At 43.4% G+C, this 13,968-nt stretch overlaps 1 protein-coding gene across 11 annotated transcripts in view; it reads right to left on the reverse strand.

The window, feature by feature from the left end:
• nlgn1 (neuroligin 1) overlaps window positions 1–13,968 on the reverse strand; it is an 890,004-nt gene that overhangs the window by 700,697 nt on the left and 175,339 nt on the right. For 7 of the 11 annotated variants that reach the window (XM_072474387.1, XM_072474385.1, XM_072474379.1 and 4 more), the window contains exons 2-3: window positions 5,811–6,583; window positions 5,309–5,368 (exon numbers count right to left, since the gene is read on the reverse strand). In XM_072474387.1, coding sequence (XP_072330488.1) covers window positions 5,309–5,368; window positions 5,811–6,306 — 556 coding nt within the window. In that variant the 5' untranslated portion in view covers window positions 6,307–6,583. The remainder of the gene's footprint in view (window positions 1–5,308; window positions 5,369–5,810; window positions 6,584–13,968) is intronic. The other 4 variants (XM_072474390.1, XM_072474389.1, XM_072474388.1 and 1 more) reach the window with 1 other exon arrangement.

Below are 13,968 nucleotides of genomic sequence, written 5' to 3' on the forward strand. Positions count from 1 at the left end.
AACCCTTGGCCTGGAAGCAGTGTCAACAAGAAGGAAGTTAAATTCTGATGCTGTGTGGTCAGGGTCATTAAAGCTGCAACAGGGGAGAACATAGAAGGCCCATTTACAAGGAATTTCCGTGTAATATCATCAAAAGTGAAAGCAAGCGATGACAGCATTAGAGCAGCGATTGTGAATTGAGCACACTACTATGTTTCAGTTTTGCTCGAGCCTACCAGACTGTTTAACTACGTCAGCTGAAGGAGTCTCTGTGCTATCAAGACTGTCACAATCCAAGCTCAGTGTGTCGTTTGAGTAACAACTGCTTCTGGGCACAGGAGTGAATCTACTGTGCTCATGATTTGAGCACCAAATCCATTGAGAGATCGACATACGGAGTCCAAGTTGCAATGACGAGAAGATTACAGTGCACAACATTTGTACAGGATGTGATGCGAATGTGTGTAATCTCGTGAGATAGTCTTTACTGTATCAGCTATTCATGACTATTTATAGTTCATAATTTGCCTGTCCATTCATGTTTAAGTGATTCTGATTAATGTTACAAAAGTGGAATCTTGTTGGGGGGGCATTTGGTAATCTGGTTATTTTGTTTTATGGTTCTCCTCCAGAGAATAAAACAAAATTGAGAGTGCAAGTCCAGAAAATGAGCCGAGGGACTGAAATGGGTCCACATAAACTTTCCTACATCTAAACAAACGAAATGTCATGTTTGAGTTTGCTATATTTTCTTGGCAAATCAACAAGGATATATTTGATGCTTGAGGCTTTGTTGAGAGACTATCTGACTCTCAAGAGACTTGAAACAGTTGCTAAAAGGCAATTTGCAAGCTGTTGCAGTGCACATGATGATTTATACAAAATGGGGTTACAAAAAGATTAATCTTGTTGTTAATCACTTTATTTAGGGGGCAGCACAGTAGCGCAGTGATTAGCACTGCTGCCTCACGGCGCCGAGGTCTCCGGTTCGATCCAGACTCTGGATCACTGCCCATGTGGAGTTTGCGCAATCTCGCTGTGTCTGCATGCATTTCGCTCCCACAACCCAAAGATGTGCAGGGTAGGTGGATTGGCCACGCTAAATTGCCCCTTAATTGGAAAAAATGAATTGTGTACTCTAAATTTAAAAAAGAAGAAAAAGAAAAAAATCTCTTTATTTGAGGGTCATTTGTTAAATTTGATCATTCTTGTATAAGATTTCCTCATGGGGATCATAATAGTATAGATGACATATACATTACAGGTATATATTTCACTTAAGTATGCATGGTACTTTAAATATTTGCATTTCATGTTTGTATACTTCAATATAATCTGATCCAGTTAGAGTGCAGTTAATGAAGTTGCTGACGTAATTGTCTATTTTGGTTTAGATGTTAAAAACTATTACAGTACCAGCATTTCACACTGCTGTTGACTCCCCCTATTGAAAAAACCTACTGTTTTTCCCCCCATTAAATGGTTATAATTAATTCTCAACTGGATTTCACTGCCATCAAATTAAATTCAAGGAGCTCCTTTGACTAAAAACATACAAACTTAGAAGTGTGCACTTTAAATGTAGTTTATTCTGACAAAAATAGAATTGATCTTCGAGCCAAGCACCCATAGAAGCCAATAGCTGATGTGTTTTTGACATGGTGGTAGCAATTTGAGACTGCAAAAGAGATGGTGCAGACAAAGGTTTGTAACTTTAATTGTCATTGGAGAGCATAGTTTGTAGTTTGTAAATTTTTTAAATGAAATTTATAGTAGAATGAGATGATATATTGGATTAAGATAATTTGCAACTTTTTCTTAAAAACTAATCCACACGGCTTCTCATTTAAATAGTGGAATTTTTGTTTTAGGGAGAGCCACAGTGATTTTGCTGTTAAAAATCTCTTCCACTGAATATATTTGAGATTGATCTGCAAGAACCCAAAACGAAAAAAGTCCTGGTCCATAATTAATATTGCCAATATTCAAGCTTCCATGCTGTACAATCTTTTCATCTATCATTTGGTTTCAACATGGTATTCAAGTCTTCCTCCCAGGTCTCTTTCACTTTTCTGTGCTACTTTCAATATCAGTCATAGCTATGTGGAGCAACATTTGGGGATGTTTTTTCAGCATTTCAGGAACTGCCCCGGGTAGATAGAACGGATAGGATCTCCAGACTGTAAATTCTTTTTTTTCTGGTTCTCTTTGTTAATACTACTATGACCAGTGCTTATCTGAATTTTCCTTTAGTGCCCCTTTGGAGCTTCATCTTGAAATGCACTATGTTCTAGGCCTTGGTTCAGGAGGTAGAAAGGTGGCAAGTGATCATATTCTTTCAGGGAGCCAGGAAGTCCTCCAGGCATACACTATGAAAAGAATGAGAGCATGGAGCCACAGGGGTCACTTGAGTCTGGCCATCAGAACTTGGCTGAAGTGTTACAAAAAATTCACAGGAGGATGCATCTTCAAATATCATCGCCCTTCCATCACACTGTCAACCACTCATATTGCTCATTGCAGCACATGCCCATCACTTACCCAATAGCCTCTTGCAATCAGAACTCATACCGAATATTCAGATGCTCCACCTCACCCTATTATTATTGGTGCAAGCCCCTCACCCACATCTCAGATTCTACATACTTGCATCTATTCAAACCCATCCTATTATCCAGCATGAAGTGCAAGCTGTAGGTGGTGAGATCATGGACCATCTTCCATCCACCAAACCCTTCCTCCATCACCTTCTGCATTTATGCTTTCAATACCCAATAACTGCAACCTGGCCATTGCAGCCTCGCAATGCAAGGAACAACCAAGACCACACACCTGACACAGGAGCAGCGACACATGATCTGAAACTGCCAGCCACCAGCTCAAATACTGGCACTGCGTGCACTTTGGACATTAAAGGCAGGATTTACTCATGGTGAGTCACTGGGAATGAGTTGGCTATAGACAGCTGGAAGAAAGGATAGCTCCCAGGAGGACAATGAAAGTTCTGCTGCAGAGGAAACAAATGAGGACGTTCATGGGCTGACATGGACTTCCAAGGGATAGTGTAAAGGAGAAAGCTGATGGGCATGCACAACTGAGATAGCTGGCACATTGGCATATCTGCCAGACATGAACATGAAGGAGTCTGCTCCAACTTCTCAGAGCTGGAGGCTCCACTTGCACCCTTTTAGGAGGCCAATGTAGCTCATTTCACTGGGAATGTCAGCCTGTAACCACATGTTAGATCCCAATGAGGTTGAGAAAGCAGAATGACCAGGCATAGAATATTCTCATCCCAGTGCTGCACTTTACACACAAAAAAAGACAGCCATTTGGCTCCTTGAGCCTGCTCCAGAATTCAATATGATCATGGCTGATAGTCTATCTCAACACCATACACACCCGATCTCTCCCCATATCTTGACAACTTTAGTATCTAGAACTCTATTTCCTTCTTAAAAATATTCAGTGACTTTACCTTCACAGCCTTTCACTCCCCTCACCTCAGTCCTAAATGGCCTACCCCATAACCTGAAACGATGACACCTTGCTTTAGACCCCCCACCCTCCCAAGCCAGGAGGAACATATACCTTGCAGCCAGTCTGTCAAAATGTTACATGTTTCAACTGGATTCCCCCATCATTCTTCAAAACTCCAGCCAATACAGGCGCGGTCAACCCAATCTCTCCACACACATCAATCTTCCTATCCCAGGAATCAGTCTGGCGACCCTTTGCTACACTTCTATGGCAAGTATATCCTCTCTTAGGTAAGGAGACCAAAACTGCCAACACTCCAAGTGTGGTCTCACCAAGCCCCTGCACAGCTGTAGTGAGGCATCCTTGCTCCTATACTCAAGTCCTCTTACAATGAAGGCCAGCATAGCATTTGTCTTCCTAATTGCCTTCTATTCTTGCATGCTTGCCTTCTATTCTTGCAGTGACTGGTGACCAAAATTAAAATGAAGTTTCAATGAGTCCAACTTTTAAAAAAAATTTTTTTTAGAGTACCCAAATCATTTTTTCCAATTAAGGGGCAATTTAGCGTGGCCAATCCACCTACACTGCACATCTTTGGGTTGTGGGGGCGAAACCCACGCAAACACAGGGAGAATGTGCAAACTCCACACGGACAGTGACCCAGAGCCGGGATCAAACCTGGGACCTCGGCGCCGTGAGACTGCAGTGCTACCACTGCGCCACCGTGCTGCCCCCACAATGAGTCCAACTTGACATGAAAGTTTAACTGTAAGCTTCCAGACAGGCTACTGCAAAAGAAAGCAACAGCTCCACGGGTAAAATTTGTCACTTTACTAGTCATTTGCATTATTCTTTCTTTACCAACTACTCAGACTCCTGTTAATTCAAAATCTCCAGTTCAACTTGAATTTCACATTTTATTCCAACAGCTCAACCCAAATTAATGGATTTTTTAAAAAAAATGAAAGAAGTAGACAATGCTAGATTTCTACCTGTTTTGCTGAGAATAACAGCATGAGCAACTATGGACATGAACCCCATTTTCTATCAAAGATAAAAGTAGTGGGTTTCTTTGCATCTACATTCAAATCCTTTGCTGCATTGTATCCAACTACACTTTGTATGAGGTTAACCGTCAAATATTTCAGAACAAACTATGTCATATTGTAATAATAAGCGAACACAATCCACACTTGGCGGGAGTGCTCAAACTGCAATTTTGCCACTTGGCTGCCATAACCTCATTAGAAGTGTGACAGAAACTCTTTTTATACATGTAAACAGGGTTAGAAACTATGATATCGTTGTGCAGAAAAATCCAATATTTCTCTTCATCACCAGTCTTCTTGACCAAGTCACTACCAATAATCACCGAAATAGTACAAGCAATTTACAAAACTCAAATACTAAGAAATAAGACAAAATTGGAGATGTTTAAAGGTAACACAAACTACTGTTGATGGAAGACTTCATCACCATGGAATAGTTTGCTACAGTAACATGGAGATACTTTTGCCTTTTTTAGCACATTTAGCCATTTAAAAATTAAACATAACCATTTGAAATCTTCAAGTCTCTAAATAATAACAAACAGCAGATCAAATACATGAAAGGTCTAGTGTAAATATAACTTTTCTTATTGTCCAGGTAGCAAAATGAAAGGCAAGATAGATAAAAGTTAGGTTCTGCTTTATTTGTGCTGTCCTTCAAGCAAGTTTTAAATCCATGCTTTTTGATGTGTGGACTAATGTCATAAATTACATGACATTTGCTGACCTTTGCCTCAAAGTATCAGTGATGGTCTCTGGGCGAGAAGTACAACCTCTTCTGCTCCAAGCTTTATACATACCTCCTTTTCTACATATTTTCTTGCCGGGTTTTCTGGCACATTCCTTCGATATTCTTTTTACTGAAAAATGAATAAAAGACTAAAAAATAACATGAGCTCCGTCACAAACAGTAGGAGCATGCAACACCACCAACTGACTTAAAATTGTCCTTTCTACAAAGACAGGTTTCCAACTCATTGTGTCTGCACACACAATGGGCAAATTATGCACCTTTTCTTAAGTCAGTGAGGGGGGGGATCGAAAACCAATATCCACCTCGATGGTCGTGCCATGGGGGATGGGGGGGCAGTGGGAGAAGATGAATGGGGACAGAATACATATCTGATGCATCGGGAAAGCTTCATGCATATGCAAGCATAGATACGCACACGCGCACACACATACACACACACACACACACACCACAGCATGCAAACATTATGTCATGCTTCCTAAACAAAGTAAGATACATGTAGTAAAGATTAAAATTTGATTTCCCTGTTCCTTATGGCTTACACTCACCATCTTCAGTAGGCACGTATATGTTTAGAAAGAGGCAATCTTCATTCTGTTCTTGGACATAAGAGGCAATTACTTCCAAGTTGGCAGTAAACCACACTGGAAGCATAACATCTGGCAACATACCATGTATATTCTGGGGACAAACTGGTGCAAAATGGGTGGCATTTCGTATTTCAGACCAAGAAGAAGGGGGTTCAGGGGGTTGAAAGCGGCGATCTCCCGTTGGTGAAGCAGCATATGGTACGCCAAAATACTGGATCACCGGACCCAAGATTTCATTACTCAATTCTTTTTTAACCCCCCTCAGTCTGCCATAATTGGTGTTCACAACCGGGTAGGTATCGTCTAGTTTCTGGCAGAGCACCAGATTGCCCTTTAATGTAAATCCAAGAATCCAAAGAAGGAAAGTTATATCAAATCCCATTCGCACCGGATGCACCTTCACCATCCTTAATATGCAGCTAAGCCATTGCGGCCTTTCCTGGTGAAGTGGCATGGTCTACAATGCTTCTCCACAAATATAGAAACAAAACTCCTGCTTGGTATCCAGATGAAATCGCAGCAAACTACAAATAGTTGTTTACACAGAGTCCTAAGGGAAATCTCAAACTTTTAATGTCAGCAATATTTCCCAATGGATTTCATAATTGACGATAGTTGCTATTTTTCAGTCAACATCGTAAAATCTCTTTTTTGCACCAACATGAAGATATTGATTGACTTCGGAGGATTTTCTTTGATAAATCAACTATAGGTACCAGGATATTTGTGACCTGTAAAATAGAAATAATACAGTAAATATCAAAATAAATTCAAAGCTATTAACATTTTATATCTTATGAAGTTTTATACATGCCTTTATATGCAAAAGATAATAATTTTAAAGAACTCTTCCTTTCACTTTATATTTTTAGTCAAATTATTGTTAGTGATATCAGCAGAAATATAAGTGTGTCCCCACTATTTTGAAAGCGATATCATGCATTACAAAAGCACCTGTATTACAATAGCAGCAAAATGAATGTAATTTTTCAAATATTCACCCATTAATATTAACAAGAATTATTGCCTGCTTTTGCAATCTTGTTTGACTGGTAGGATTAGAGAGATTTGCCATATTCAATTATTCCACAGTATACATGATCTATGCATGCAGTCGAACATAACACAAACATAACCATTAATTCGTCTCAACCACAAAAAAAAACAGGAGCAATCTGCTCGTGTAAATGTCCGACTATTTACATGGCTGAAAGTTGCCAAAGCTTTTGCCCAGCTGCACCAAGTGGGCATCGATCACTCAATCCCTGATTATTTGGATGCAATGGCAGAAATAATGGTTTGCTTTGCACGGCGTGGAGGTTTAAATGAAATACAAATATCTTATCTAGAAATAACACAAAAGTATTTTTTCACTGGAATAAAATACACACAATTTATTTTCTAGATCTTTAAAATTTTAGTGAACTATATCAATATACATTTCAGCACAACATTTAACCAGCTGCAATGAAATAATTTACATAGAATTGTTTCAAAACAATACTTTCCCAAATACAAGTTAATAAGCAAAAAATTACAGAAAGTGAGGCTGCACCAAAAAGTGACTTCTTTTATTACGCTTCTTCTGGTCATTTAGAACAGAAGTTTTTAGCCATTTTGTAAATCTCTGGCAATACAGAAAATTGAGCAACATAGTTAATCCACTGCACATAGCTGGTGAAATTCTGCAATGCAATTCTAAAAGAAAAATGGTGTACTAATAGGAATTGCCAGTTGAATTTTTGAGAAAGGGCAAGGCTCTTTTTGTTGGTGGCTTGCCTTTCAGGACTTTGGCTATATAGCAGATGGATTGAAAGGTAGGGGGATCGGTGGAGAATTCATGATGTTGAGATGACACCTTAGGGTCTGGAACAAAGAGTTCCGATGCCTCTGCCCTTCCTCCTCCTCTCTGTAAACCGCGTTCCCCTCTGCTGCCTATGATCCCAACTACAGCTCCTACTCGTACAATAAACTTTCTCCCAGCAGTACACCAGACTCCTCCAACCTCCTCCTCATGATCTGGCATCACTCCCTTGAAAATCCAAACATTTTTCCAACAACAATCAGCACAGTATTTCTACTAATTCGGCACCAGAATAAGTCAAAAGCATCTCACCTGGATGTTGGATGGGTGACCCTATGCATAATGTTGAGAGTGTGGGTCCCTCATGCAGCTGAGCACACATTCAGCTGGGAGTGCTTACAAGATCATGCATCAAATAAGTGTTTGATGTTATTTGCATCATGATCTATCTACTCTACTTGCTTCCAGTGCACACATGACATACCTGCACTGGCACCCTGTCAGGTCATGTCATATCTTCATCATCCCAATGTGGGGCCCCACAACTCGTTTGGCCCAAGATACTCTTTTGGATACAGTACTTCAGGAGTAGTGATATTATATTTGTAAGCTGTACCTATTATCCGGCCATTATAACTTTATAGAATTTACAGTGCAGGAGGCCATTCAGCCCATCGAGTCTGCACCAGCCCTTGGAAAGAGCACCCTACCCATGCCCACACTTCCACCCTACCCCCGTAACACAACCCACCTTTTTTTGGACAGTAAGGGCAATTTATCATGGCCAACCCACCTAACCTGCACATCTTTGGACTGTGGGAGGAAACCGGAGCACCCGAAGGAAACCCACGCAGGCACGGGGAGAACACGCAGACTCCGCACAGACAGTGACAAGCCAGGAATCGAACCTGGGACCCTGGAGCGGTGAAGCAACTGTGCTAACCACTGTGCTACCTTGCTACCTACTACACTACACTTGAAGAAAAAGAATACATTTACTTTTATTGTTTACTTCCCCATGATGCCCAGAGTGCTTTAGTACCAATTAATTTATTTTAAAGTGTGGCAAATTTCTGTACTTCAAGGTTCCACAAACACTAATGAGATAAATGACACAATCAAACTATTATTAAGGACACAGTCTATCCTTCTGCACTGTAGGGATTCTATGATTCTCTTTAAAATGGTGAAAACAGAGGAATGAAGGGGTTCACGAAGGGGATTGAGGATTGGCTGACTGACAGAATGCAAAGAGTCGGGATAAATGGGTCCTTCTCTGGCTGGCAAACTGTAACTAGTGGGGTACTGCAGGGATCTGTCCTTGGACCTCAACCGTTCACAATCTATATAAATGTTCTGCAAGTAGGGACAGAGTGTAACAGAGGAGATGGATATAGATAGGTGAAAAGATTGGGCCAAAATTTGGCAGATGGAGTTTAATGTTATCCATTTTGGCCAAAACTTCAGAGGCAAATTAGTATTTAAATGGTAAGCAGGTTCAAAATGCACCTGGCAGAGGGATCTGGGTGGCCTTGTTCATGAATCGCAGAAAATTGGTATGCAGGTACAGCATGTAATTAAAAAGGCAAATAGAATATTAGCGTTTATTGCAAAAGGACTGGAGTACAAAAGTAGAAAAGTGTTGTTGCAATTGTATAGGGTGTTGGTGAGAACACATCTGGAGTATTGTGTCCAGTTTTGGTTTCCTTATTTGAGGAAGGATGTGGTGGCATTGGAGGCAGTTCACCAGATTGATTCCAGGGATAAAAGGGTTGACGATTGAGGAGAGATTAAAGAGTTTCGGCTCAAACCCGCTGGAGTTTAGAAGAATGAGAGAGGATCTGATCAAGGTACACAAGATAGTAAAAGGGATTGATAAAGTAAACATACACCAAAAACAGTTACCCCTTGTAGAGCAATCTAGAACAAGAGGTCACAGATATAGGTTTGAGAGGTAGTAAACTGAGATGAGGAACTACTTCTCGCAAAGGGTGGTAAATTTATGGAATCCGCTGCCCCATAGTGCGCTGAAATCGGAGTTGAAAATGAAACGAAAATCGCTTGTCACAAGTAGGCTTCAAATTAAATTACTGTGAAAAGCCCCTAGTCACCACATTCCGGCGCCTGTTCGGGGAGGCTGGTACGGAAATTGAACCGTGCTGCTGGCCTGCCTGGGTCTGCTTTAAAAGCCAGCTCTTTAGCCCTGTGCTAAACCAGCCCCTCCAGTTATTAATAACCAGTTATTCAGTGGTTTCAAGATTAGTAAATTTCAGATAAAAAATGGGTGAAAGGGATATGGGGAATAGGTGGGGTGGTGGATTTAAGACCCGGAAGAGATCAGCTATGATCTGATTGAATGGCGGAGCAGGCTCGAAGGGCTGAACTGCCTACTTCTGCTCCTAATTCCTACGTTCCTATGTGACCTGTTCAGAATTCCACCCAAGATGGGCCAGTGTGACTTGGTTATTAAAGGCTAAAGGAAAAAAGGGAGGGGGGTTGCAGTTTGACTGACTGGGAAGATGTTCACACCGCTAGACCATGGCAAGAGCAGCTTATACTTATTGAGATTTGGAGACCAGCAGTCAATCCACATAGGGAGGCGTTAGGAATATACACAGTTATACATTAGGATGTTTGTGTAATCCCAAGAAATTAAGGGTCTAGAAGATAAATATTAGTCATTTCCATCTGGATACAAGGTCCATATGATTCATGTTGTCATAGACTTTGACCTTTTGCCCAAAGTCCATAGAAAGTTATTGCAGTGTCAGGTTACAGGGTTTGAAGATATCACTGGACCTCACTGGCAAGCAAATTCAGTCTGCAGCTATCTGAGAAAGAGAGCAGGACAAAGAGAGCAGGAGACAGAGCCAAACAGTCATTCACCTAATGCAAAACAAATTCAGACTATTGGTCACCATGCAGAATGTGGGTTGAAGTTCATGCTCAGTTAATGAGGATTTAAAAGCAGGCTGGAAGATTTGCCTAGCTTGAAAGAGGGAAGATATCTCTGGTGTAACCCTCAGAAAGACAGGTCTGAGTTTGTGGTTACCTGGCTGGCTATGTAAATGAAAGCAGGGCACTGGAGTGGAGAATAGATTTGGACTGGTTCTGAGAAAACAAAGGGACAGCATAAAGTATAACTATGGCTGACTTCAGGTGGTGGCCATGGAATGAGTGTTTGCACGTTTGGTAGCTCCCACTCAAGGTTGAATTGTTCGGTCCTTTCCTGTCTGATGGTTGAAATGTTTGGATGGAAAGAGGTAGGAGTGCCAGGAAAAGGTGCAACTCCTCTGCTGTGACTGGTGGATGGATCCAAGAACTAGGAGTAAGTTGAGAAGAAGGGAGCTGTTTGAGCAGGAGAGTCTTCGAAATCCGCCATAGGTTAATATGGGGGAGGACAAAAGGCCTGTTCTGCCCACCCAGTGGTCAACGTAGCAGCTGGTGGATTTTTTAAATGATAAGTTCAGTCAGCAGAAGAGGGAGGCCCTAGACAAGGTGGTGGAGCCAGTCAAAGCGGGTATTGAGTGAGTGGAATAGAGGCTGGAGAACCTGGGCCGGGCGATCTGGAAAGTGGCGGAGGCGGTGGGGAAGCACGAGGAACAGCTGAAATCATTGGTGCCCAGATAGGGGTGATGCGGAAGACCCTCATGAGACTGAAGAAGAATGTTCCAAAAGGTAAAATTTGTGGATCGTGGGGATGCCCAAAGGTATCAAAGGAGCGGGGCCAACACAAATGTGGCCAAAATGTTAGAGAAGCAGATGGGGAAGGGGGCCTTCATCCAGCCTCTGGAGGTCAACCAAGCACACAGGGCACTGATGAGGAGGCCGCAGGCAGATGTGCCGCCAAGGGCGATGGTGGTGCGGTTGCACTGCTTCTTGGACAACGGTTCTTCGGTCGGCGAGGCAGACGAGGAGGTGCACCTGGGAAGGGGACAAGCTGCGGGTGTATTAACAGCTGGGCACAGATCGGGCGGAGAGGAGTGCCAGGTTTAACCGGGTCAAGGTTGTTGTCTTCAAGAAGGGTTGAAGTTTGTAGTGTTGTACCCGGCCTGCCTCTGGATGACTTTCCAGAATCAAGAATATTATTTTAGTACCCCACAGGAGGCAATGAAGTTTCTGAGGAACAATGGACTGGCAGAAGGAGGAGGACATTGAACTTTTAAGGAGATGGGAGAAGGCTTCTTTTGTTGTTCTTGGAAAACTTTTTCCCTTTTGAAATGTTTTGTTGGGTTTGGTGGCGGGGTGCTGGGGGAGCAGCAATGGCGAGTACACCTTTTTCTGTTTCTTTGATTTTTGGGGGAGTGTTGACGGGGGTGGGGGGGAGAAGGAGGTTTGGAGGTCTAGTGTAGCCAGCTGGGATGGCCACTTCCAGAATACAAAATGGATGCTCGCAAAGAATGTAGGGAACTGTGGACAATGTTAGGAAAACAAGCAGGCACAGAGCCTGTATGCATATTGGAGAGGCAGCTCCTAGACGGAATTGAAACTATAGGTCAATTAACATATTGATGGCCCATCTCCAGGAACAAAGGAAAGACACGCAAGCAACCGATACCGAAAGCACAAACAAAGCCAGGCCAACGGCCACCAAAGACACGCCCAGCCATCAGGGCACCCAACCCATTATTGGTCAAGATCAATGCCAGTGATCGAGAAGCAGCCCTGTTAATTGGGGCCAAGTTTAAGGCCCGCCTAAAAGCACGCAAAGCCCCTCCAGGTATAAGAAGGAACCCCCATGAGAGAATCACTCTCTTGGACATGGCTCTCAAAGCGGAGAGACCCGTTCACCAGCTGCACCAGAAGCAAGTAAGTCCAAGGTCAACGCTCGCTACCAGACGGACGACCTTAGCTGTTCTCCTGTACCACTTCGAACCCAACAATCTCAGATCTGAACAACGGCCTTTGTTCCTCTGACTGAGTGGGCACCCGAAGCTAAGTATAGGCATTAGCATTAGAGATAGTTTAGTTTGTAGTACTTTGTGCATGAGTAGACATTACTGTGTGTGTAAATAAATAGTATTGACTTTGAACTAACTAACTGGTGTATTGGCTATTTGATCAGTATTCGGGTTTGAACCTTGTGGCGGTATCGAGGGATACCTGGCGACTCTAAAGCAAACATAATTAGGATTAAGGAAGGCGACCACATTGACCGGCATATTCATAACCAGAGAAACAGAGCAACACTTGGTTGGGGGCTGCCATGCTAGTTGGGCAGGCTAGTTAATGGGAGCACAGTGGGGGGTGGTCAGGAGGTAGGTGCAGGTGAGGGGGATGGGGCTATTGAGGAGCAGTTGGAAAAGGAGTGATAGCGGTGGACATCTAAAGGTGGGCAGGAGGGTCCTGTGGTACGTGGCGGGCCCAAAAAGGGATATGGGTGATTGGCAGGGGAGGGGGGTGGGGAGCCGCCCCAACCAGGCTGGTCACGTGGAACGCGAGGGGGCTGAATGGGCCGGTCAAAGGGTCACGCATGGTCGCGCACCTGAGGAATCTGAAGGCGGACGTGGTGTTCTTTTTTTTATACAAGCGACGCATTTAAAGATTGGGGACAAGACGAGGAAAAGATGGAAAGGGCAGGTGTTCCATTCGGGACTGGACATGAAAATGAGGGGGGTGCTGGAGCTGGTGAATAAGCGGGTAGCGTTCGAGGTGGGGAATATTGTGGCAGATTCGGGGTGGGGTAGGTTTATGATGGTTAGTGGGAAGCTGGAGGGGCTGCTGGTGGTCCTGGTAAATGTTTATGCCGTTGATTGGGATGATGAGGATTTTATGAGACAGGTGCCGAGTGCGAAGGAATTTTCGTATGTCTCCCATGCGCATAGGGTGTACTCCCGGATTGGCTTTTTTGTGATGGACAAGGCGTTGCTGGAGGGGGTGAAGGATGGAACGCGAAGGATAATGCTGGACTCCCATGGGGGTGAATGGGATGTTTGAGGAATTTTATACAAGGTTGTATGAGTCGGAGACCTCGGCCCGTGTGTGCAAAGGTTTCTTCTGCGAGTTGGAGGTGGACGAGGAGCTGCTGCAGAGATTGGGGGCCCCTATCGGTTTGAGGGAGGTGATGGAGAGTATGGGGCGATGCAGGCAGGGAAGACCCTGGGTGCGGATGGGTTCCTGGTGGAGTTTAATAAAAGGTTTGTGGGGGGGGGGGACCTGGGGCCGTTGCTGGTGAGGGCGTACAATGAGGCTAGGGAGAGGGGGGGAACTCCCCTCTACACTATCGCAGGCATCCATCGCCCTGATGCTGAAAAAAGATAAGGATCCAGAGCAGTGTGGATGTGGACGCATTAGAGCATCGAGGGGTGGGGG

Source organism: Scyliorhinus torazame, chromosome 14 (assembly GCF_047496885.1).
Source record: "Scyliorhinus torazame isolate Kashiwa2021f chromosome 14, sScyTor2.1, whole genome shotgun sequence".
Lineage (NCBI taxonomy): Eukaryota > Metazoa > Chordata > Chondrichthyes > Carcharhiniformes > Scyliorhinidae > Scyliorhinus > Scyliorhinus torazame.